This window comes from Eptatretus burgeri, chromosome 4 (assembly GCF_056783735.1).
Source record: "Eptatretus burgeri isolate ZD-2024b chromosome 4, Ebu_testis_v1, whole genome shotgun sequence".
Classification (NCBI taxonomy): Eukaryota; Metazoa; Chordata; class Myxini; order Myxiniformes; family Myxinidae; genus Eptatretus; species Eptatretus burgeri.
The window spans coordinates 2816204-2843093 of record NC_140964.1 but is presented as its reverse complement, the minus strand read 5'-3'; the positions used below and the strand labels follow the sequence as shown (position 1 = coordinate 2843093).

At 43.5% G+C, this 26890-nt stretch overlaps 1 protein-coding gene and 1 pseudogene across 1 annotated transcript in view; one reads left to right on the top strand and one right to left on the bottom strand.

Moving 5' to 3' along the window:
• The window catches only part of LOC147027341 (uncharacterized), a 63381-nt gene that overhangs the window by 4866 nt on the left and 31625 nt on the right, over positions 1 to 26890 (top strand). The window contains exons 3-4 of the mRNA XM_085876684.1: positions 9186 to 9330; positions 15362 to 15465. Coding sequence (XP_085732810.1) covers positions 9186 to 9330; positions 15362 to 15465 — 249 coding nt within the window. The remainder of the gene's footprint in view (positions 1 to 9185; positions 9331 to 15361; positions 15466 to 26890) is intronic.
• LOC147027342 (signal recognition particle RNA) lies at positions 17235 to 17375 on the bottom strand (annotated as a pseudogene).

The following is a 26890-nucleotide window of genomic DNA, read 5'->3' as shown; positions in this document are numbered from 1 at the left end:
AGACTGGATCAGGATGCAACATCACAAAAGGAACAGCAGAAGGAGAAGTTAGAAATACCAACAGCAGGGCAAAGGGAGCAAAAAATGATGTTGAAGGGTTAGGGAAAATGCAAGGGGAGAACAGCTCTCTTGAAGACCTGGAGGGAAAAATGAGATCAAAGAGAATGTGAAAGTTTGTTTCACAGGTTGGAAAAAAATTGGTTTCACAGGTGGAAACAAGAAAAAGACCAATCAGAGATTGCAGACCCTCGCTCGGACTTGTTTTGTGTGGTTGTTGTGTGGTGTATTTTGTGTGGCGTTTGTGTACTGGTGTGCTCCGTCATTACTAAGAGACAACATTCGAACTACTACTTCAAAAATGCTGACAGTGATGACTGGTTCAGCCAGTTCAGAGAAAAATTTTTTTCTAAGGTTTAAAAAAAAAATACAAAAAACAATATGGCTGTCAAATCACGTGACAGATGACATCATCAAAAAATATTTGTGGACGATTTTATCCAAAGGTGACCCTCAAAACTTTTCATACTGATCAGATGCAGCGTTCCACATATGAAATTATGATGTCATAAAGAAGGCCCCTATGACGTCATAAGAAAATCACGCTCATTCCCCATGAGTACTTGCCAAGTTTCAATGTTTTTCCTTGGTGCGGTTTCAGATACAGATGTCCAAAGTTTTTCCGTTTTTCCACGATGCCTGCCACACCACGTCACTTATGATGTCATAATTATCATAGAAACACTCTAAACGAGTAGTCGCACCGATGGTGAAGATTTAGTCTTAATCCGACAAGTGGTTTTGGAGAAAAACGCGAAAGTTCTGTGTAGACAAACAAACAAACAAATAAAGCAATGTCACCTGCAGGGTGACCCGTATCTTGCCAAAAGGTGACCACGTGTGACTTCTTTAAGGTCACACTGAGGTGAACAGAGCTGCTATCCACCAGGAGCGACTCCTTGAGGAATATCTGCCTTGGAGAGATTCCGATGAGAATCGTTCTACAGAGTAACCATGAAATATATGCGTTTGCCTCATAATGTCACCAAATGACGTCATAATCTCTCAAGCTTGACATATCTAGAAAGCACTCATCGAGGTGTTAAATTTGAGGTACTCCATGATTTGGTCCAAAAACTTGAAAATTTGACCTTGGGGTCAAATATGTTTGACCTCAGGCGCTAACCATGAAGGTCAAGGCTGATCGCTACCAAAAACTAATCAGCTGAGTGCCAGACCATATACGACATTCCCATAAAGTTTGGAGATGATTCGATTAAAATTACTCAAAAAATAAGGGTTTCGTCGACCTCCATGATTTACCGAAAAGTGACCTTGACCTTTGACCTTGACCTTGACCTTTAAGTGCTCTGTAGAGTGATATAAAGGTGAAAATCCAATGATTACAGACAAGCAAACAAACAAAAAAAACTTACCAAGTAACATATCTTGCAAAAACTTCGTTTTGGCAAGATAACAAATGAAAAATCGTGCTTAGCACGACACTTGGCGAATTAGTTGACCTTTCCGTGTGGTGGTCCAAGCTGTAATGTCATGGAATGTGTGGTGTTTATTTGTTCGTACATTAATAAAATGATGCGACGTCACAAACAACAATTATCAGGGGCGCGTTGTCATGGTAACAGCAGCAGATTGAAAATTTTCACGACTCATTTAAAGCCACCATGTGACATTCAACAACTTATCATCGGTGCTTGTTGCCTTCATTCTGATCGTAGAAAATATTTGAAAATACCTTGGAACATTGCTTTTCAACCAGCTTTACGATCCCATTATCAGGTTTGAAATATGTTGTAAAACAAAAATATGTATTTTATATGTGTGTTTTTCATGTTTTGGGTGACCCTGACCTTGACCTTGGGTCAATTTCGATCAAACTTTGTACACATGTTAATATTACATGCATAAATAGACAGTATAAGTTTCAATATAATGAGTGCAAAACTGTTTGAGAAATAGCCATGTGTAATTCACAAAATTCCCCATTGGTTTATAATGAGGGATAATATAAAGTGATGCAGAATCCAGATCCTGATCTTGAACATCACCAGAAGTTACATATCTTTTTGCACTGTGGATTTCTATCAGCTGTTAAAATTTCATCCAAATCGGTTGAGAATTGTGACCTGTAGAACAAATAGAATTTTTTTAAATCACGCCAATAGCTAAAAATTTTGACGACATACGCTTGTGTAAACTGTGCATAATTTGTACTCGCATGCATTTTAAAACATTTAGATATTCCATTGAAATTTGTTTTGGCGTCAACCAAAGTCGCTATGACTTCCGGTTACCGAGTTATGTTCAAAAGCTTGTTTTCACCTTTTTTTGACGTAACATTGTGACGTTAAGTGCGATTATGACGTGATTTGATCCCAGACTATTTCAGCAAGATTGGCTATCACGTGTTAAAATTTGAGAACGATTGCTTCAGTCGTTTCGGCTGCACACGAGCGTAAATATTTCAAAAAAAAATGACATCAATAGGCAAAACTTTGATGTCATACGCTTGCGAAAACTGTGCGCAACTTGTAATAAGATGCATTTAGTAATCATTTAGATATTTGAATGAAGTTTAATTTGGCGTCAACCGGAAGTTGCTATGACTTCCGGTCACTGAGTTATGTCCAAAGATGTGTTTTCACGTTGTGTGACGTCACGTTGTGACGTTTAGTCTGATTAAGACTGGGTTTGGACGCCGACCGTCTCAGGTGGATTGCCTATCAGGTGTAAAAATTTAAGAACGACTGGTCCAGCCGTTTGGGCTGTAGACGACCGGACAAACAAACAAACACACAGACAAACGGAACAGACCAACATACTTGACAAAATCGAAGATTTCGCCAAGTAACAAACAAATGGGCACAATTGCAATACCCTCTCCTTTGGTGAGGGTAATGAATGAGTGGAGGTGAACAGTAATTCAGGATTTCAGCAGTTTCACTTCGAGGGAGGTGCTGGTGGACCTTGTGTGTCCTGTAGATACCTTGGAGGGGTGCAGAGGGTGCAAGGCCAGAAAGGAGGTGGAAGAAGACAGAGAGACCACCGACCTGTCCGTGATGCTGAACTTATTGGCCCATAGGCTCATCTTCATTGCAAGAAATTCCAATGATCTTGAAAGCTTTGGTTTCCATGGCAGTAAGCTAAGCAAGGAAAGAGGCAGAGGTGTCGGCCCAGAGGAGAGAGCAGTACTCCATCAATCTGTGGATGAAAGCCTTGCAGGTGGATTGGAGTTTACGTGTGCCAAGCAAGCACTTTGTATGACAGAGGATGCCCATTTGGCAGCTGGCTTTGGAGGCCAACTTTGAAATATGGTTTGCACAAGAATGATCCTGGCTGAGACCCAGGAGTGTGACTGACTGAAGTTCTTTGAGAGGGTTGTTGAGGAAGGAGATGGGATGGTTTGAGGTGTGGTCCTTTTGGGAGAGAGAGAGAGAGAGGGAGACAGAGAGGAAGAAAGAAAAAGAGTTTTTTTCCGATTTTCTTAAGGGTGTGGAGGTGTCTAAAGTGACCTTCGGTTCTTAAAAGGTCAAAAGGGTTCGAAAGGTCCAAAGGGTCTGAGGTGTCCAAAGGGTCTGAAAAGGTTTCAAGCTGTGAAAAGTGTCGAAAGGGTCGAAGACAGTCAAAAGTCTCAAAAGGGTCGAAATGGGCATTAAAGCGTAGAAGGGGTGTAAAAGGTCGAATGCGATCAACAGGCTGTATAAGGTGTAAAGGAGTGAAGCTGGAGTAAAGAAATTTACGTCATGTTGGTAAATCAATTATCTCTGGAGTGCAACACGGCAATAATGGGCCATTGTCCTCCTCATGACTGTTTAATCCGCCTAATTCAGGTGCATTATGGTTAAACATTTGATTGTAGCAAGTTTCGTCATGAATTAACTTTGGGAGCTCAAAGCAGAAAGGTCACAAACAATATAAACATTTTGGTTTTACATGTGGAGATGGACAATTTATTTTCCTGTTGCAGCCTCTTCTTCCTCTTCTCACGGAGGTGGCGTCACTTTTTTTTTTTTCTTCCATCGACCAGCTGACAGTGAGCTCTCTCGGCAAAGCCATGGCTAAAGGGGCTGTCATGTCACACCTTGACGATTTAGCCAGCTTATGCCGATTTATGAAAAAAATTTGTCTAAAACGTTGGCCCACGTCGAATACGTTATGGGTACGTTATGTGTACATTAGGTGCACGCTGAAAAACACTACCATAGGTCGTATTAAGCTGGTTTAAAACGTTGTACTTTTTGGTTGTCCAAAAAATTTTGCATGCTTGAAATTTTACGACGTACTCGGCGTTTGGCTCACACGTTCCGCTACGCTGGCCATAAGTTGTAGGCACGTTATGCGATCGTTGACACACGTTACTTGTTTGTTACTCATAAGTCGAAACACGTAGAGGTCACATTCGCGTCCCCGAAACTTATTTCTAACCTATGAGTAACGTTTTGTAAACACGCTACACAAACATTGTTCACACTTTGCAACACACTACTTGAAAATTCCTCATACGTCGAAACACATCACAGTAATGTTTAGGGTACCCGTGACTTATTTATAACCTATGAATAACGTGCTTGGGAATTATTACGCTATGCATACGAAGGACTATCGTTGGGCATAGGTTGTGGACGACTAAACACGATAAACAATCGATGGTATAACTTATCTATAAGTTATCAAAGTGTTCTGTGTTCATTACTAGTACATTATGCATTTGTCAAAGTCGTTTTTAATACTTTAAAAAGTAAAACAAAGAAATATTTCATCGTGGGAATGAGGAAAAAAAATGAGCCAAAAAGAACATCGAACAATGGTGCAAAGTAGTCTCCCATTCGTGGACGATAAGAGGATCCATCATCACCCACACCCTCCCCATCACGCTCACATACAACTACTGACATAGACAGACATACTACTAGTACAACTACTACTGTCACGCACACAAACTACTGCTAATAGTATTACTACTACTGATACTACTGGCATTGACATCTACTCAACATGGAGTCTGGAACAATGATGGGTTCCTCTTGTGAAGCCCATTTGTATATACCAATTCCCCTTAACGCTGCCAATACGCCAGTACACGGTAGATGCAAGTTAGAAACACGTTCAGCAAGTGCTGTGGTCGTCCGGAAGACGTCAATCTAATTCGTCTACATACGACAATGTGCGTTTGAGATACGTTACACATAGGTTCAAAGCATGTTACTCAAAGGTTAGAAGCATGTTAAACTTAGGTTCAAAGCATGCTACACATAGGTTAAACGCACGTTACTCATCGGTTCATAGCACGCTCGTCATTGGTTCAAGGAAAGTTACACATAGGTTCAAAGCATGTTACTCAAAGGTTAGAAGCACGTTAAACTTAGGTTCAAAGCATGCTACACATAGGTTAAACGCACGTTACTCATCGGTTCATAGCACGCTCGTCATTGGTTCAAGGCAAGTTACAAATAGGTTCAATGCACGTTACTCATAGGTTCAGAGCACGCTACTCATAGGTCAAAAGGACGTTACCCATTGGTTGAAAATTAGATTGCGGGTATGTTAAATATTACCTTGACGTGTTTCGACTTATGAGTAACCTACAAGTAACGTGTGTCCGTCGTGTGTAAACGATCGTGGAGCGTGCCAGGAACATATGACAACACATGCGGAACATGTTAGCCATACGCTGAGTACGTCGTAAAATTTTCAGCATGCTTGAAATTTTCAGCATGCTACTCTTAACGTATACACAACTTACCTATACCGTATTTGACGTGCGCCTCGCGTTTTAGACACATTTTTCATAGGTCGGCATACGCTGGCTAAATCGTCAAGGTGTGACTGCGATGTTGACACTTCAAATTCTCAGGCGGTTATGATTTAAATCGGCGTCCGGCAGGTTTTTAACAGGCTACGCCACGAGTTCGCCGGCGATACGTTCAGCGCGCTATGCGTAAGTTAAACTATCGTTGGCCATAGGTTGTGAACGCCGACAACAGGCTAAGCATTTGTTGGTAAAAGTTATCAATAACAAAACGAAACGTTCTGTGCCCGGTATTAATATGTTATGCATACGACCAACACGTTATGAATACGCCCAAAACTTAAAAAAAAAAAAATCTATTTCAGCGTATGCCAACGTTTTACATACATTTTTATACGTTGCCATTGCTGGCTAAAACGTCAAGGTGTGACAGGGCCCTAAGGGAGAAATGTTCAATCAGAACCTCGTTCAAGGTTCTGGGAAATCTCACCCAGAAACGTCCAAAGAGTCTTTTTACAGCTCGTTTTAATATTTAACGAAAAAGCTCATTACATAATGGCGATGGAAACACCCCCAACCCCCTGCAAGTGTAAAACTGAACAATGTTTGGACACACACCCACCCCCACCAAAGTGGAAACCCCAAAACCCATAATTTTTGAATGGCCCCTCAGTTAAGACATCGTTAAGAGGTCAGAGATATCAATAATATTCTAATGAATGAAATATCTCACACCTGTGATTGAATATTTCTGTGATCGTGACCAGAAACCATTTGAAAATCAAAAACAATCAATGGTTGCCAAGGTTACCAGCTCCGTCCACGACGATATTTAATCTCTGAATTTTTACACTGAATTCCCGTTTCTCCCAACAATACACACTCCATCCAAATTGCTCATTTGAGGTGAGACACCCACGATGAAATTAATCAAACATCTCCAATCAATTTACGATCAAAAATCAAATGAGGATGTTAACTTGGTTCTTTTTCAAAGATTTGATGCATGTATATTTGAGGTGTATATTTGGTGAAGTTAGCTAAGATGGCAACCACTTTTCTATAAACTGTGAACCCTTGAGAGTTGCGTCTTTTAATGAGCAGAAAAATTATCGTTAATTGGACGTGTGGATTGTGTTTTCACCATGTTCGGGTTTTTAATTATTCACGCATTTGAAAGGTCATGTGACTCCACCAATTTTACCGATCACGGTAAGGTCTCATTTGAGAGATTTTTCACATTTGATACAATAATTGATGATTGAAGGTTACCACCTCACCGAATATAACGGTGTCTGAGTTTAAATCCAAAAGAATACGGGCTTTTAAAGAAGCATTGCACAGACAAGGATCTACCCTTGCTGAGATGTGGGCAGGTGGGAGCTCAGGTGTTTATAATTTATGAATTGTGAGAAAAAGACCGTTTGAAACCCCGATTTAGGTACACCGTGGTGAATTATGTGATCTTATTAGAAAGTTTCCTGATGATTAACCGTGGGAGCCCAGAGGAGTGGGGTCACAAACAAACAAACATTTTGCTTATATATATATATATATATATTTCTATGGAAGTTTTTAATTATTTACTGTTTAAAAGATAATTTCATTTTTTAAATATTTTTGCGTGACTTGAGGGCCCTTTCATCCATTGGACCAAATTTTCATTGGTCTTCACGCCCTTGGCCATTTTTGCTCGTCTGAACAAAAATAATAGTTTTTTTCCAGCCTGGAACCCTTGGAACCTTCATAACAACTGGAAGGGCACTCGGTAGAGCACATACCTCCACCACCATTGCCTGATCCACGCGATATATTGGGCCCAGAACATTTTTGAAATATCATGCTCCACAGTGCGACATCGTTTTTGGCTCAATCTCTCAATGGTGAATAATCACTTTAAAAATTAAATAAGTCTCGTATCCAGATCCGCATTCAGATTTTCACCAAAATCTCATCAATTCTTACTTGCCACACACCCAACATGTCCACCAAGTTTCATCCGGATCCGTCCACAACTTTTTGAGATATCCTGCACACAGACGGACAGACAAACAAACAAGAAGAAGACATCGTGCGGAGCATGATACTTGCAAAATCCATAAAACATATTTGACCTCAAAAATATTTTGCTGGTTGAATTCACAATGACCAAATATGAAACTCCTCTTCAAATTTCAAGTGAATTGGATGAAAATTGACAATTTTATAAATTCCGCCTTTGTTGACCTTTTGCTCGAGGTGTACCTCAAAAATAATTGTTGGTTGAATTGAGTGATCTGAGATGTAAATCCTCTTCAAATTTCAAGTCAACGAGATGACAATTGAGGATTTTCGAAACACCTCCTTGGTTGTTGACCTTTAGGTCTGTGTTGACCTCAAAAATAATTGGCTGGTTGAATTGAATTACCTGAAAAGGGTCAATAGGTACATTCCAATAGTACGTAAATTTATTTATAGACATACATAATTAAAAGAGAAAAAAAATCATCACCCACACACGCACACACCTTATCCATTTAGAGGAGAAGAGGGTGATCGGAAGAAAGGCATGTGATTGTGGTGGGGGATAGGGGTGGTTGTGGTTGAGTGTACGTCACAGTGGTGGGTGTGGGATAGGGTTGGTCATGATCTGGAGAGAGTGGTGGATGTGGGAAGGAGCATTGGTAGTTGTGTGTTACGGTGGAGTTAAACAGCCATCGTCATGTGGGTGGTCATGATGATTGAGGTTTTTGATGGGGTCATGGGATTTGACCCTTGGGAAAGAGACAAAACCATTTAAACACACATCGATGATTGAAGAACAGGTTCTCTCTGCAATCCCTTGAAGGTCCCGCTGGTTTTCCACCATCCTGGTGGGGACAGTTTTTATTTGCTGAGTCTATATTAAGGTGCAACCACTTTGGTCTTACAAGCCTTTAATTGGACCCCAACAAGCAGTAAATGGGAAATTTCGGTTTTGTTTTGTTCATCAGCCTTCGTGTGGAGCTTGTGGTTTTATGAGGGGGTGGTTATCAATCTCCCCCCACCCCCACGACCCCCCAAATTAAAGTCAGGCCATTGTGCCAACCAGTCAGCACTGCACACCTCATGCTCCTCACATTAGACCAACATGACCACACCACGTGATTCACTCAGCCTGTGTTCCTCTCTGTGTACAGCTAATGAATGGGATAAGATGTTGAAGATTAATGAAAGAAAACATTCCAAACAAAACACTGCATCAGTGTGTCCGTGCCATGAAAGAGAACCAAAATTAAACCGTTTTTATCATGATCGTGGTTTCGTGGTTTCCATCACCTCATTCCTTGTGATTAATTTGCAACACAAGACACCTCAAACAAACGAAAACCACATCAAAACAGATCGCAAAATGGTCTTGTGTAACATGTTGTTGTCAAATCTTCTCCACTCACCTCAGAGAGGGCGTAGTGCGGACAATTGTTTGGAGACACCGCAGACGAAGAGTTTGGAAGACTTATTCAAGAATATGATTTCTCCCAGGAGTGCCCAGAAATCTGTCGGCATCAGCAGTGTTGGTGGGCCTGCAACAGCAGTGAGGAGAGGTAAGTTTGGTGGTTTCTTTGTTTCTGATGGACGTACTTACATTCCTGTATTGTTTTTTTGTTTAAGTAGTCAAGGATTGTGGAAGAGCAAGAACATAGAACAGACCATGACACACCATAACAAAAGGACCAGCAGGAGGAGAAGGGGGAAATACAAACGGCAGTGTGGAGGGAGAAAATAGATGGAGATGGACAAACAAGGGAGGCAGGTAACGATGAAGGGGGATGATGGGTGGACCACATGTGCCCTGCAAAAATCTGGGATGGGGGAAGGGGAGACGAAGCACGGACAGAGAAGAGGATGCATGACGGAAAAAGAGACGAAGGAAAACAAAGGCCACGGAGCTCTCTGTGATGACAGAGTGATAGATCCATAATCGGCACCGGAAGACTGGTTGTGTGTGTGTGTGTGTGTGTGTGTGTGTGTGTGTGTGTGTGTGTGTGTGTGTGTGTGTGTGTGTGTGTGTGTGTGTGTGTGTGTGTGTCCAGGCCATAACTTTTTATCATTAGAACGTTTGTTTTTAAACTTTCAACAAGTCATTATTATGAGAATATGGAGAAAAATATTAAATAATTTGGCCAAAATGTCAACGGGAGAAGTCATAGTAACTATAAATAGCCTTTATTAAACCTGGTGGAGCACGTTAAGCACGAGACCGTGAGTTTATTTATCGCTTTGGAGATGAGTTCTGGGTTCCAGTTTCCTGGGGAAGCTGATCACATGGAGGCTCCGTCCCTGCAAACTGCATATTTCTCGACAGGGAAAATACTCAAAAGCGTTCAGGGCTTCTTTTGTAACTTCTTTTTTGATAACCTCAAAGTATGAAAAATAAAATGGTTCTTTCAAAACACTTCAAAGTCCGTTACAAACACACGACTCAATACATTCTTCCTCCTCTCCTCTCCCCTCCCCCCCTTCACCACTCTCCTCCTCCCCTCCTCCTCTCTCCTGTTTTTGTTTATTTTGTTGGTCTTGGAGTTCATTTGAAGTAGTTTATCTTGTCTTGTTTATTTGTCAGGTCAGGTTAGATCTGTGACCTCCTACAGGTACCATGTAAACCTGTACTAACCTGTTCCATGGTCGGGTTTTTGGTGACTAAACAGTCTCCCCCAGCAGGTTTTTTGGTGAGCAGGGTGTTTTGGATATGGACACCCAGCAAGATTAAAACAAAACCTGTCAAAGGGCGGAGGAGCTCCTTGTGAGCCAACGGCCATCGATATCTAGTGCCCTACTGTGTCTGCGGACGTCCTCCTGCAGTTGCGTTACTTTTTATTAGGAGGTTGGTGGCAGGATTTGCACTCCGGCCACCGTAAAACCCTTCATTCCGCAAAACGCAAAAACGCAAAAAAATCTGAAAACCCACTCCTTGGGATTACCTCCTGTGCAGCATCCCTTCGCAGGGCAGCTCACCGGATGACGGGATTGGGGCAAAGCCTTCGGGACCACCAATCTTTGATAGGAGGGAAACCACGGGGTAACATTCCTGGGTCAGATTGCGGGAGAGTGTGTTGGAGTGGTGCTGAGGTGTCGTCCACCAGACGGCGGTCTCCTTAAGTTAACCTGAGGCGGTCCCTTCGGGTGGGTGGAAGCCTGGAATGTCCTATCCCTAAGAGAGGATGATCACCTGTCTCTGTTATCATCTGAGCTCAAGCGTTTGGATATCGGGATTGCAGCTCTCTCTGAGGTTCGGAGACCGGATTGCGGCGAGATAATGGTGGGTGGTTACACCTACTATTGGTCTGGTCGCTCTGATGGTTACCATACCCAAGGAGTTGCTGTCGCTGTGTCCAATAAGCTGACCCCAATGATAATTGAGGTAACACCGGTCAACGAGCGTATTATGAGACTAAGGATTCATCATTCCTTTGGTGTCATTTCCCTGGTCTCTGTTTATGCTCCGACTGAGGCGAGTGATCTCACTGTGAAGGATGCATTCTACGCCACGCTCGAGTCTGTGGTTGATCAGTGCCCCAGACGAGATACACTTCTACTCTTGGGGGATTTCAATGCATCGACTGGAGCTGATAGGGATGGTTATGAGACATGTGTTGGTCCCCCATGGGTCAGGAACTATGAAACAGAATATCACCAAGTTCCTTGACCTTGCAATAAGTCATGGATTAGGGTGGCTGGTTCATGGTTTCAGCGCCCACAAGCTCATCACTGGACTTGGTATTCCAATGCTGGCGGTGTGGCAAAGGAGAACGACCATGTCCTCGTTGGTGGTCGCTGGAGGATGATCCAGAACCTCAGGGTCTACCGGAGTGCTCATTTCCTCAATACTGACCACAGGCTTGTTGTAGCAACTCCAAAGCTGCACCTTAAATCCTGGAGAATGGTACCATCCCAGCCGAGGCTGGATGTTTCCAAGCTCAGGGATGGGAGGGTTGCTGAGGAGTTTGCGAACAGGCTGAGTGGACATTTGGGGGGGGGGGCCTGAAGAGTTGTGGAGTGCCTTCAAGACCACCGTCCTTGATGTTGCCGGTGGATGTCTTGGAACTCACCGCAGGGCAAAGAATAATTGTCCCTCAAGGGACACTGGACACCATTGACCAGAGTCGCAGGGCCAGGCTGAATGGCAGAGCTGAGGTGTAAAACTGTACGTGCACTAAGGGTGGACAAGGAGGCCTATGTGTGAGGAATCTGTGAGGGGGTAGAGCATCACCTGTGGTCAAGTGATTCTCGTCCCGCTTACAGGGGAATTCGCGCATTGCGTTCATCCAAGCCCATCCCTCGGAGCACTGCAGTTAGAGCAGAGAGTGGAAGGCTCTTGCCAGAGGTGTCTGAGGTGAAGGCCCGCTGGGCCGGTTACTTTGAGCGGTTGTACCAGGCTGATCCCCCAGCTGTCGAGTTGGACGTTAAGGGTGTTACAATCCCTGTTGCTGACCCTCGAATCAATTGTGGTCCACCTTCGCTTGTGGAAACACGGGCTGCAGTGAACCAGTTGAAACGGGGTAAAGCTCCAGGGATCTGTGGCATTCATGCCGAACTTCTCAAGGCTGGTGGAAATGCTGCACTCGTGTCGTTGCATGCAGTTTTGTGCTCTGCCTGGAACACAGGCATCATCACAACTGATTGGAAGAGGGGCCTTGTTGTCCCTCTCTGGAAAGGGAAGGGTGATCGCCAAGACTGCAACCACTACTGACGGGTGACCCTGCTCTCAGTGCCGGGCAAGGTCTTTGCTCGGATAATTCTTGATAGGGTTCGCCACCATCTGCTTGAGCACCAGCGTCCAGAGCAGTCAGGCTTTACACCAAAGAGGTCAACGATTGACCGTATCCTTGCGCTTCGTGTCCTCACCGAAGGCAGACGAGAGTTTCAGTAGGGGCTGCTTGCAGCCTATGTTGATCTCTGTAAAGCGTTCGATTCAGTTAATCGGGATGCCCTCTGGAGGATTCTTGGTCTTCGTGCGGTGCCACCAAACTGATCAATCTGATGTCTGAACTATAATCTGGCACTGAGAGTGCTGTGAGATGTGGTGGTACCATCTCTGACTTATTTCCAGTTGTTACTGGAGTTCGTCAGGGGTGTGTTCTGGCACCCACACTTTTCAGCACTTGTATGGACTGGATTATTTGGAGGATGTCGGAGAGATCAGGCTGCGGTGCATCGTTTTGGAATATCAAGGTCTCGGACCTTGATTTCACAGATGATGCAGTCATCTTTGCGGAGACTTTAGATATCCTCTTGGGGGCCCTCGAGGTGCTGAATGAGGAGTCGGAGCTGCTGGGATTATGGGTTTCTTGGGTCAAAAATAAGATCCAGGCTTTCAATGACATCTTGGATGCTGCTGTCCTGTCTGTGTCTGTTTGTGGTGAGGATGTTGAGGTCGTGGAGAGATTCACTTACCTTGGCAGTGATATTCATGTCTCTGCTGGCTGTGAGTCAGAGGTCAATAGTCATCTGGGTCCGGCCTGGGGAGTCATGGATTCACTGGATCATGGGGTGTGGCGCTGTAGGTCCCTGTGCAGGAGGACGAAAGTCCGAGTCTTCAGTTCCTTGGTGCTTCCAGTCTTGTTTCTGGATGCGAGACTTTGACTCTGTCCAAGGATCTGAGATGGAGACTTAATTCCTTTGGTACCAGGTCTCTTCGGAGAATCCTTGGCTATCGCTGGTCGGATTTTGTGTCCAACGAGCGGTTGCTGAGAGAGACTCGGATGAGATTTGTTACCTGCATCGTCCGTGAGCGTCAGTTGCGGCTGTATGGACATGTGGCTCGTTTTCCTGACTCTGATCCTGCTCACCAGATTCTCTCAGCGAGGGAGTCTCATGAGTGGAGGAGGCCAGTGGGTCGACCACGTGCCTCGTGGTTGCAGCAGGTTGATCATCATCTCAAGGAGATGGGGATGGGCCTGGCATCTGCCTAGGGGATGGCCAGACGGAGGCCCTTGGAGTACTGGCGGAAAGTGGACGCAGCAACGCGCTGTTCTGGCACATGCTCCCATACCTGACCTATCTCCCCCTTTATTTTGAGAAAGTTTATTTTGTGTTCTCCGTGCATGGGGAAGGGCTTTTCCTTTCGGGATGCTTTTTAGTTCTTATTATCTTGCCAAAATGAAGTTTTTGCAAGATATGTTCGTCAGCTTGTGGTTTTTTTATTTTTTATTTTTTGTCTGTAATCACGTATAAATCACTCTGCAGAGCACAGTTATCATTGGAAATTTTTGTAACTTCGCATATCAGAGGCCTATAGAGGTCCCTTTCAGTGCACAAAATTTTGAAGGTCAAAGATCAAGGTCACTTTGTCGCAAATCTGGGGAGTCGACGAAACCCTTATTTTTTGAGTAATTTTAATCGAATCGTCTCCAAACTTTATGGGAATATAGTTCATGGTCTGGCGCTCAGCTGATTAGGTTTTGGTGGCGATTGGCCTTGACCTTCATGGTTAGCGCCTGAGGTTGAACATATTTGACCCCAAGGTCAAATTTTCAAGTTTTAGGAACCATATCGTGTAGTACCTCAAATTGAACACGTCGATGAGTCCTTTCTAGATATGTCAAGCTTGAGGCATTATGACGTCATTTGGCGACGTTATGAGGCAAAAGCATATTTTTCATGGTTACTCTGTAGAACGATTCTCATCGGAATCTCTCGTAGGCAGATATTCCTCAAGGAGTCGCTCCTGGTGGATAGCAGCTCTGTTCACCTCAGTGTGACCTTCCAGAAGTCACACGTGGTCACCTTTTGGCAGGGTGACATTGGTTTATTTATTTTTCTGTTCACACATCCGAATTCAAAATTTGTTGAAGATCAATACTTGGTTTAAACATGAATCGATTACATTTTACAGTGGGAAGTTCCATGATTCATCGAGACTTGAGATTTTCATAACTTGGAAGGATTCTATAAAGTAAGCATACCTGCATACCTCTGTGGAGGGCAATGAAGGTCCAGGAGTGGAGGGCAGGACAACACCTGTTAATTAGCCTGGTGGGTGGAGTGGTCATTGTGTAGCGACACTATTAACCAATGACCAATCACACATACATGTGTGTGGTTAATGGTGCATGGAAGGATTGTGAGATGATTCCACATGATAATTTATTGTGAATATTTCTACCGAGCTTGCATACTTTTTGGCATACCATCCCGACATCCTCTCAAATAGACCTGGTGTTGGCTTCATCGGTGAGGTGCTTGGCTAAAGATCGTTGGGTCTTCAATTCAACCCCTATTATGCTGTTGAATTAACACCAGGTGGGGTTGACTCAGCCTGTCCTCCTACCAAGATTGGAAAAATGAGCACCAGTATGCTGGTCACAGGGGCATTGCATCAGCAGCACAGCTGTTCCCCCAGAAAATGATGCAGCCAAGCTTTTACATCATGATTCTGTGACCCCAGATTCAAATATCATGTGTTGTTTTATTAATTTACTTTTAAACACAAGACCAGGAAGACATGCATGTGAGAGATCTGTATTTGGTTTAATCATTGAATGACATAATGTATGTGCTGATGAAGAAATGCAATTTCAAAAACTTTGTATTTTAAACAATGAAAATGTTTTTATCCCCCACTGGCACGTTTAGAAATGGAAGTTCAGCAAACACAGATGTTCGCTTTTCCACACACTCCTCTTGAAAGCTCACCTTTATTTCGAACCGTCCATCCAAAACCCTTCATGGCTCCAAAGGTGGGATATTTTTCACTCAAATTTCATCAATTGATGTGTGAATTCTTTGTCACATTTTTCTCCACTTCATCAATCTTTTAATACTTTTTTTGGATATACATGGTCACGGATTGCGGAAGAGCGAGAATACAGAACGGATCAGGATGCAACATAACAAAAGGAACAGCAGAAGGATAAGTTAGAAATACCAACAGCAGGGAAAAGGGAGCAAAAAAAAAAATCAGGTAATGATGAGAGGTAAGGGAAAACGCAAGGGGGGAACAGCTCTCTTGAAGACCTGGATGGAAAAATGAGATCAAAGTGAATGTGAAAGTTGGTTTCACAAGCGGGAAAAGAGGAACAAGAAAAAGAGCAATGAGAGATTGCAGTGCCTCGCCAGGACTTCTTTTGCGTGGTTGTTGTGTGGTGTTTGTGCAGTTTTGTGTGGTGCATGTTGCGTGGCGTTTGTGTACTGATGTGTTGCATAATTATAGAGAGACATGATTAGAACTTAGACTTCGTAAATGCTGGCAGTGATGACTTGTTCAGCCATTTCAGAGGAAACGATTTTTGAAGAAAACAATATGGCTGCCGAATCACGTGACCGATGATGTCATCAAAAAATATTTTTGTGGACCATTTTATCCCAAGGCGACCCTCAAAAATGTTCATACTGATGGGATGTAGCGTTCTGCATGTGCAATTATGATGTCATAACGACGGCTCCTACGATGTCATAAAATATATTCATGCTCATTCCCCATGAGTACTTGCTATGTACCAAGTTTCAAGTTTTTTTTCCTTTGCGGTTTCACACACTGAAGTCCAAAGTATTTCCATTTTTCCAATAAGGCTGCCACACCATGTGAACGATGATGTTATAATTATTATTAAAACATTCCACATGAGTAGTTGCACCGATTATGAAAATTTCATCTCAATGTGACAAACGGTTGCGGAGAAAAACATGAAAGTTCTGTGCGTACAAAAAAACACGACAAACAGACGAACAAACAAATGGACCCAAATGCAATACCCTCTCCTTCGGCGAGGGTTATAAATGAGTGGAGGTGAACAGTAGTTCTGGATTTTGGCAGTTTCATTGAGAGGGAGTTGCTGGTAGAACTTGTGTGTCCTGTAGATACATGGAAGTGGGGGGGGAGGGGGGGGGTGGTATCGGGACAAAACTCAGAGAGGGCAGAGGATGCAACACCAGAAAGGAGGCGGAAGAGAGACCACTGACCTGTCGTTGATGCTGAAGTTAGAGGCCCATGGACTCTGCTTCATCACCAGAGATTCCAATGATCTTGAAAGCTTTGGTTTTCATGGTGTGGGCTGAGCAAGGTAAGAGGCAGGGGTGCCAGCCCAGAGGAGAGAGCAGTACTCCATCAATCTGTGGATGAAAGCCTTGTAGGTGGATAGGAGTTCAGGTTTGTCAAGGAAGTACTTTGTACGACAGAGGATGCCCAGTCGGCAGCTGGCTTTGGAGGCCAACTTTGAAATGTGGTTTGCCCAAGAATAATCCCTGCTGAACCCAGGAGTTTGAATGACTGAAGTTCTTTGATAGGGTTGTTGAGGAAGGAGATGGGATGGTTTGAGGTATGGTCCTGAGACAGACAGAGACAGAGATATAGAGAGATATACATATTTGTTGTTGTTCGTCTTTCGGCTTCTCCCGTTAGGGGTCGCCACAGCGAATCGTACGTTATGATCTGCATATTGATTTGGCATAGGTTTTACGCCGGATGCCCTTCCTGACGCAACCCCGGTCGCCTCTTACGACACAGGGATAAGGATTGGGTTTCGCCATGATTCCGGGCTGCCCTACACCCTCTCATAGTGCGGCCCAGCGCAGAGCGCCCGTCCTCAAGCGATCCTCCAACCCAAGCCTCCGAGTAGCCGGATTACAGGCGCACGCCACTACGCCCGGTATATATATATATATATATATATATATATATATATATATATATATATATATATATATATATATATATATATATATATATATATATATATATATATATATATATATATATATATATATATATATATATATATAGAGATATTGGTCAATTTCTCAGGCTTAAAAGACATATTCCAAGTGTTTGTCCAGTTTGTGATTCTGTCAAGGCCTCAAGAGAGGGAAGAGGCTGCTGCCTATCTGTCAGAAGGATGAGGGTGTCATGGAAGAGAGTGTAGTCATCAAAGCGATAAAGAGGATTTTCCAGAGGTACAGAGAGATCATTAAAGAATATTAGGAATAGGATGGGGTTGAGACCAATGCATTGGTGCACTCCAGCCTTGACATGGAGAGGAGAAGAAAGGATTCCATTTCGAGCCTCGCATTGGCCACCAGAGTGGAGGAAGTCAATGATGTTAGAGTGGAGTTGGCCTTGGATTCCATAGGCAGACAGTTTGGTGAGCATGGCAGTATGCCAGACTGCAATGAAAGTTCAAGATATGTCCAGAGAGATGGCCCTGATCTCATTGGGGAGGGTTGGGTATGGTTTGGAGGAGTGGAGAGAGAGAGAGGGAGAGAGAGAGGGAGGGAGAGAGAGGGAGAGAGAGGGAGGGAGAGAGAGGGAGAGAGAGGGAGAGAGAGGGAGAGAGAGGGAGAGAGAGGGAGAGAGAGGGAGAGAGAGGGAGAGAGAGGGAGAGAGAGGGAGAGAGAGGGAGAGAGTGGGAGAGAGGGAGAGGGAGAGAGAGAGGGAGAGAGAGAGAGAGAGAGAGAGAGAGAGGGAGAGAGAGAGAGGGAGAGAGAGAGAGGGAGAGAGGGAGAGGGAGAGAGGGAGAGAGAGGGAGAGAGAGAGAGAGAGAGAGAGAGAGAGAGAGAGAGGGAGGGAGAGAGAGGGAGAGAGAGGGAGGGAGAGAGAGGGAGAGAGAGGGAGAGAGAGAGAGACAGACAGACAGACAGACAGACAGACAGACAGACAGACAGACAGACAGACAGACAGACAGACAGACAGACAGACAGACAGACAGACAGACAGATGTTTTGATTTTCTCAAGGGTGGAGAGGGCTCAAAAGGGACTTAAGGATCTTAAAAGGTCAAAACGGAGTCTGAAGGTCTAAAGGGGTCTGGGGGAGAAAGAGCAAAAGTGGTCTGAGGTGTCCAAACGGTCTTCAAAGGTCCCACTCTCTCTCTCTCTCTGCTTTCCAGGTGTGAAAAGTGTCAAAAGCGTCAAAGACAGTAGAAACGTCTCAAAATGGTCTAAATGGGTATTAAAGGGTGAAAGGGGTGTAAAGGGTCGAATGGGATCTGCAGGCTGTACAAGGTGTAAAGGAGTGAAGCTGAAGTAAAGAAATTTACATCATGTTGGTAAATAAATTAACTCTGGAGTGCAACACGGCAATAATGGGCCAAATGTCCTCCTCGTGACTGTTTCATCCGCATTCAGGTGCATTGTGGTTAAAAATCTGATTGTCACAAGTTTCTTCGTGAATTAACTTTGGGAGCTCAAAGCAGAAAGGTCACAAACAATATAAACATTTTGGTTTTACATGTGGAGATGGACAACTTATTTTCCTGTTGCAGCCTCTTCTTCCTCTTCTCATGGAGGTGGCGTCACCTTTTTTTTTTCTTCCATCGACCAGCTTACAGTGAGATATTTCGGCAAAGCCACGGCTAATGGAGAAATGTTCAATCAGAACCCCGTTCGAGGTTATGGGAAATCTCACCCAGATCTGTCCATAAAGTCCTTTTACAGCTCATTTTAATATGTAACGAAAATGGTCATTTCATAATGGCGATGGAAACACCCCCAACCCCATTAAGTGTAAAACTCAACATCGTTTTGACACACACTCACCCCCACCCCCACCAAACTCGAAATCCCAACCCCCACCAAACTCGAAATCCCAACCCCCACCAAACTCAAAATCCCAACCCCACCAAACTCGAAATCCCAACCCCCACCAAACTCAAAATCCCAACCCCCACCAAACTCGAAATCCCAACCCCCACCAAACTCGAAATCCCAACCCCACCAAACTCGAAATCCCAACCCCACCAAACTCAAAATCCCAACCCCCACCAAACTCAAAATCCCAACCCCCACCAAACTCGAAATCCCAACCCCCACCAAACTCGAAATCCCAACCCCCACCAAACTCGAAATCCCAACCCCACCAAACTCGAAATCCCAACCCCCACCAAACTCGAAATCCCAACCCCCACCAAACTCGAAATCCCAACCCCCACCAAACTCGAAATTCCAACCCCACCAAACTCGAAATCCGAATCGCCACCAAACTCAAAATCCGAATCGCCACCAAACTCGAAATTCCAACCCCACCAAACTCGAAATTCCAACCCCCACCAAACTCGAAATCCGAATCGCCACCAAACTCAAAATCCGAATCGCCACCAAACTCGAAATTCCAACCCCCACCAAACTCGAAATTCCAACCCCCACCAAACTCAAAATCCGAATCGCCACCAAACTCGAAATCCCAACCCCCACCAAACTCAAAATTCCAACCCCCACCAAACTCGAAATCCGAATCGCCACCAAACTCAAAATCCGAATCGCCACCAAACTCGAAATTCCAACCCCACCAAACTCGAAATCCCAACCCCCGCCAAACTCGAAATCCCAACCCCGCCAAACTCGAAATCCCAACCCCGCCAAACTCGAAATCCCAACCCCGCCAAACTCGAAATCCCAACCCCGCCAAACTCGAAATCCCAACCCCCGCCAAACTCGAAATCCCAACCCCCGCCAAACTCGAAATCCCAACCCCCCCCAAACTCGAAATCCCACCCCCCGCCACACTCGAAATCCCAACCCCCGCCAAACTCGAAATCCCAACCCCCGCCAAACTCGAAATCCCAACCCCCGCCAAACTCGAAATCCCAACCCCCGCCAAACTCGAAATCCCAACCCCCGCCAAACTCGAAATCCCAACCCCCGCCAAACTCGAAATCCCAACCCCGCCAAACTCGAAATCCCAACCCCGCCAAACTCGAAATCCCAACCCCGCCAAACTCGAAATCCCAACCCCCGCCAAACTCGAAATCCCAACCCCCGCCAAACTCGAAATCCCAACCCCACCAAACTCGAAATCCCAACCCCCACCAAACTCGAAATCCCAACCCCCACCAAACTCGAAATCCCAACCCCCACCAAACTCGAAATCCCAACCCCCACCAAACTCAAAATCCCAACCCCACCAAACTCGAAATCCCAACCCTCACCAAACACGAACTCCCAACCGCCACCAAACTCGAAATCCCAACCCCCACCAAACTCGAAATCCCAACCGCCACCAAACTCGAAATCCCAACCGCCACCAAACTCGAAATCCCAACCGCCACCAAACTCGAAATCCCAACCGCCACCAAACTCGAAATCCCAACCGCCACCAAACTCGAAATCCCAACCGCCACCAAACTCGAAATCCCAACCGCCACCAAACTCGAAATCCCAACCGCCACCAAACTCGAAATCCCAACCGCCACCAAACTGGAAATCCCAACCCACACCAAACTCGAAATCCCAACCGCCACCAAACTCGAAATCCCAACCGCCACCAAACTCGAAATCCCAACCGCCACCAAACTCGAAATCCCAACCGCCACCAAACTCGAAATCCCCACCCCAACCCCACCCCCACCAAACTCGAAATCCCAACCGCCACCAAACTCGAAATCCCAACCGCCACCAAACTGGAAATCCCAACCGCCACCAAACTGGAAATCCCAACCGCCACCAAACTCCAAATTCCAACCAAACTCGAAATCCCCACCCCAACCCCACCCCCACCAAACTCGAAATTCCAACCCCCACCAAACTCGAAATCCCCACCCCCACCAAACTCGAAATCCCCACCCCCACCAAACTCGAAATCCCAACTGCCACATGATACGTCTGTAATTATTGAATGCCCCCTCAGATAAGACATTGTTAAGAGGTCAGAGATAAAAAAAAAAATATTCTGATAAATCAAATATATCTCACCTGTGATTGAATATTTCTGTGATCGTGACCAGAAACCATTTGAAAATCAAAAAAAATAATGGTTGCCAAGGTTATCAGCTCCGTCCACTACGATATTTCGTGGCTGAATTTTTACACTGAATTCCTGTTTCTACCAACAATATACACTCCAACAAAATTGCTCATTTGAGGTGAGACACCCACGATGAAATTAATCAAACATCTCCAATCAATTTATGATCAAAAATCAAATTAGGATGTTAACTTGGTTCTTTTGAACGAAATGATGCATGTATATTTGAAGTGTATATTTGGTGAAGTTAGCAAAGATTAAAACCATTTTTCTATAAACTGTGCACCCTTGAGTGTTATGACTTGAGATGAGCAGAAAAATTACCATTAATTCTATGTGTGGATTGTATTTGCACGATGTTCGGTTTTTCAACTATTCACACATTTGAAAGGTCATGTGACTCCACCAATTTTACCGATCATGGTAAGGTCTTATTTGACAGTGATTTTTCACATTTGATTCAATAAATAATTGATGATTGACGGTTACCACCTCACCAAATATAACGATATCCAGGTTGAAATCCAAAAGAAAATGGACTTTTGCTGAAGCATTGTGTATATGGATCTGCCTTGCTGAGATGTCGGCAGGTGGGAGCTCAGGTGTTTACAATTTATGAATTGTGAGAAAAAGACTGTTTAAAACCCCGATTTTGGTGCACCGTGGTAATTATGTGATCTTATTATAAAGTTTCCTGGTGATTAACCTTGGGAGCCCAGAGGAGTGGGTTTACAAACAAACAAACATTTTGCTATATATATATATATATATATATATATATATATATATATATATATATATATATATATATATATATATATATATATATATATATATATATATATATATATATATATATACACACACACAAACACCACCGGTCAAAACTTTTAGAACACCCTCATTTTTCAGTTTTTCTGGAATTTAATCAGTTCAAGTCCAGTGAATAACCTGAAATGGTACAAAGCTAAGCGCTAAACTGCCAGAGGTTAAAAACAAGAAGTTTTGGTTCCCAAAAACTGAAAAATAATGTTAATTTCAGAGTTGTTAAAAAGGCCCTTTTCAGGGAACAAGTAATGGGTTCGCAACTGTCGCTGTTCTGCAGCAATGGAAGTAAATTAAGCCTTGAAAGTTGATGCAAACAATTCCTACAGGTGTCCCAACTTTTTTTGATTCGTTACAAACCATCTGTCTGTGTAAAAGCAGTGTTGGAACAGACTGTGTTGCTTCACCCTCTGAAGCATTATTTGGACAATATTGCATGGCAGGAAGGAGTATATTGCTGTCATAATGGCGAGAAAAAGACGATTAACAACAGAAGACAGACCATGATAACCCTAAAAAGTGTAGGTCTTTCCTTTGGAGAAATTGCAAAGAGGCCAAGGTGTCCTTGAGTACAGTTTTCTACACCATCAAAAGACACTAGGAAACTGGAGGAAACTCTGACAGGAAGACCCAAAGCCACAACACAATCGGAAGCCAAGTTTCTGAGAGTCAACAGCTTGCGTTGTAGGTGCCTCACAGGACAACAGCTTCAAGCACAGCTTAACACTGGTCGAAGTGAGGAAGTCTCAGTTTCAACTGTGAAGAGAAGACTTCAAGTTGCAGGTTTGACAGGTCGAGTGGCAGTAAGAAAGCCATTGCTAAGATGGCAAAATAACATAAAGAAGCTTGTCTGGGCCATGAAGCACCGCCAGTGGACTACTGAAAACTGGAAGAAGGTCTTATGGACCGATGAATCAAAATTTGAATTCTTCGGTTCATCACGCAGGGTTTTTGTATGCCGTCGAGGAGGCGAAAGGATGGTTCCTCAGTGTGTGTCACCAACTGTCGAACACAGAGAAGGAAACATGATGATCTGGGGCTCTTTTGCTGGATCCAGAGTCGGCGACTTGCACAGTGACTGGCACCCTGAACAAAAATGGCTGCCACAGCATCTTACAGCGCCATGCAATACCCTCTGGTCTACGCCGAGTTGGTCAGGGATTCATCCTGCAGCAAGATAACGACCCAAAACATACCTCCAGGCTATGTCAGAACTACCTTCGAAGAAAAGAACAAGACGGTAGGTTTCAAATCATGGAATGCCCAGCAGTCTCCAGACTTAAACCCCAACGAGCTGGTTTGGGATGAACTGGACACAAGGGTGAAAGCAAAGCAACTGACAAGTGCACCACATTTGTGGGAACTTCTGCAACAGTGTTGGGAATAACTTTCCAAACAATATTTGATTTCCATTGTTGAAAGAATGCCACGAGTATGTTTGGCTGTTACTACTGCAAAAGGTGGCTACTTTGATGAGTCAAAAATTTAGATTAAATTTCGTTCAACAAAATGATTCCATGATTTCTTTTTTTATCTGCAATTGTTTATTTGTTCTATGTTTTAATTTCAAAGTACATTGAAACATTAAACTGCTTAAATTTCAGTAAAAACTGAAAAAATGGGAGTGTTCTACAACTTTTGACCAGTAGTATGTCAATATATATTTATATATATGTATATGTATGTATATATATGTATATATATGTATGTATATATATATATATATATATATATATATATATATATATATATATATATATATATATATATATATATATATATATATATATATATATATGTGACCTGCTATACCAAAACCCAACACCTCTCAGAAAATCCCATTACGCTGTTGCAACCTCCGAACACTAAATTTTAGCTCACGGACCAATTTGAGATTTTAGCACGATCGGATAGGGCATTTATTCGAGATTATTTTGACAAAAAAATAAACTCCAAAGCTGCTCAGAAAGTATTTTAAAATTAATTTTTCAAACATGCATGTCCTGAAACCGCAACCATCGAAATTCTTTTGTTTTTTATTGTTTTTTGAATTACCATAACTTTATTAAAAATTACTCAAACCTCATCATTTTTACAGAAATTAGTCTGATATGTGTCCATTATACCTGTGAAATTTCAAGTCTGTCGCTAATCTGGTTATTGCCGATGCTATGGAGTGAATGTGTGCATGATTTGTGTGTGAAATTTGAATTATAAATGAAAGTTAAAGTGGCATTATCTCTATATTGACTTTCGGTGGATGAAATAAGTAAAATAGCCATAACTTCGTCAAATTTCAACCAATTTCTTTGAATAAGATTTGATTCAAAAGGAAATTCTTCACTTTATCCAGTGATAACAAAAGCTCAATTTTGATTTTTGCCACTAAGTGTTGGGTTTTGCCATAGCAGGTCACTATATATATATATATATATATATATATATATATATATATATATATATATATATATATATATATATATGTATATATATATATATATGTCAGTCTAAAAAGTAATGGGACTGACTTCACAGAAATTTTATTCCAATAAGTATGTTGAAATCACAGCTTGTCCCCTTCAAAATAGTTTCCCTCCAGCCTCACACACTTGTCCCTCCTCTTCTTCCACGCTTTGATGCACCCCCGGAAGGCTTCTTCTGGAATCCTCCGGAGCTCTGTCATCACGGCCCTTTTGATGGCCTCCACATCAGGAAATCGGGTCCCCTTGATCACCTCCTTGAGCTTGGGGAAGAGGAAAAGTCACAAGGGGCCAAGTCTGGTGAATGCGGGGGTTGCTCCTGAGTTGGCACGTTCCTCTCTGCCAGAAACTGTCGGATGCTCAGGGCATTATGAGCAGGGCCGTTTCATGGTGGAGCACCCTGGCTTTGTTCTCCCACAGATCCCTCCTCTTGTCCCGGACTGATCTTATGAAGAGCCGGAGGATCTCCTTGTACACGTATTGATTCACTGTTTTGACCCTGTGGTAAAAACTCGAAGTGGACAATGCCCTTGATGTCAAAAAACGCGATGAGCATCACCTTGACCTTTGACTTCGACATCCTTGCTTTCTTTGGTCTTGGTGATGCTGGACTTTTCCACTGACGACTCTGCCGTTTGGTGTCGGGATCGTATTCGAATGTCCACGATTCTTTGCTGTTTCTCCAGACAGTGACTCTTTGCTGTTTCTGGTCCTCCGACAACAGCTTGGGGACCATCTTTGCACACACCTTGCGCATTTCAAGATTTTCGGTGATGACGCTCCAGACAGTGTCCTTGTTGATGGAAAGTTCCTCAGCAATCATCCACACCGTGAGTCGACGATCTGCGCGCACCATCTGCTTCACACACTCGATGTTGTTTGCTGCTCTGCTCGTTGAAGGTCTTCCAGACCGTGGATCGTCTTCATCCTCCTCCCATCCCTTTTTGATCCTCTTGGGCCATTGAAATGCACTTGTACGTGACATCATTTCTTCCCCGTAGACTTGCTGCAGCATTGCGAAGGATTCAGAAGGTGTTTTGCCAAGCTTCGCAAGAAACTTCAGATTGGCTCTCTGCTCACGACTCATGGTGTGACGACTCAGACAAGACAACGTGTAAAGCACGACCTGGAAAAAAAAATCACACAATGAGCGGTCAACCATCACCAATCATAGATATTGCTGGAATGTTGCGAAAGACTGTGACGCAACCCGTTCATTCAAGTTGTGTAAGTGGATCACACAGCAGGCTCAGTCCCCTTTCTTTTTAGACGGACCTTGTGTACATATATATATATATATATATATATATATATATATATATATATATATATATATATATATATATATATATATATATATATATATATATATATATATATATATATATGAACACACACACACACACACACACACACACACACACACACACACACACACACACACATACAGTGGGGAGAACAAGTATTTGATACAATGCCGATTTTGCAGGTTTTCCCACTTACAAAGCACGTAGAGGTCTGTAATTTTTATCATAGGTTCACTTCAACTGTGAAAGACGGAATCTAAAACAAAAATCCTGAAAATCCCATTGTATGATTTTAAAATAATTAATTTGCATTTTATTGCATGAAATAAGTATTTGATACATCAGAAAAACAGAACTTAATATTTGGTACAGAAACCTTTGTTTGCAATTACAGAGATCAGACGTTTCCTTTTGTTCTTAACCAGGTTTGCACAGACTGCAGCAGGGATTTTGGCCCACTCCTCCATACAGGTCTTCTCCAGATCCTTCAGGTTTCGGGGCTGTCGCTGGGCAACACAGACTTTCAGCTCCCTCCAAAGATTTTCTATTGGGTTCAGGTCTGGAGACCAGCTAGGCCACTCCAGGACCTTGAGATGCTTCTTTCGGAACCACTCCTTAGTTACCTTGGCTGTGTGTTTCGGGTCGTTGTCATGCTGGAAGACCCAGCCACGCCCCATCTTCAATGCTCTTGTTGAGCGAAGGAGGTTGTTGGCCAAGATCTTGATACATGGCCCCATCAATCCTCCCCTCAATACGGTGCAGTTGTCCTGTCCCCTTTGCAGAAAAGCATCCCCAAAGAATGATGTTTCCACCTCCAT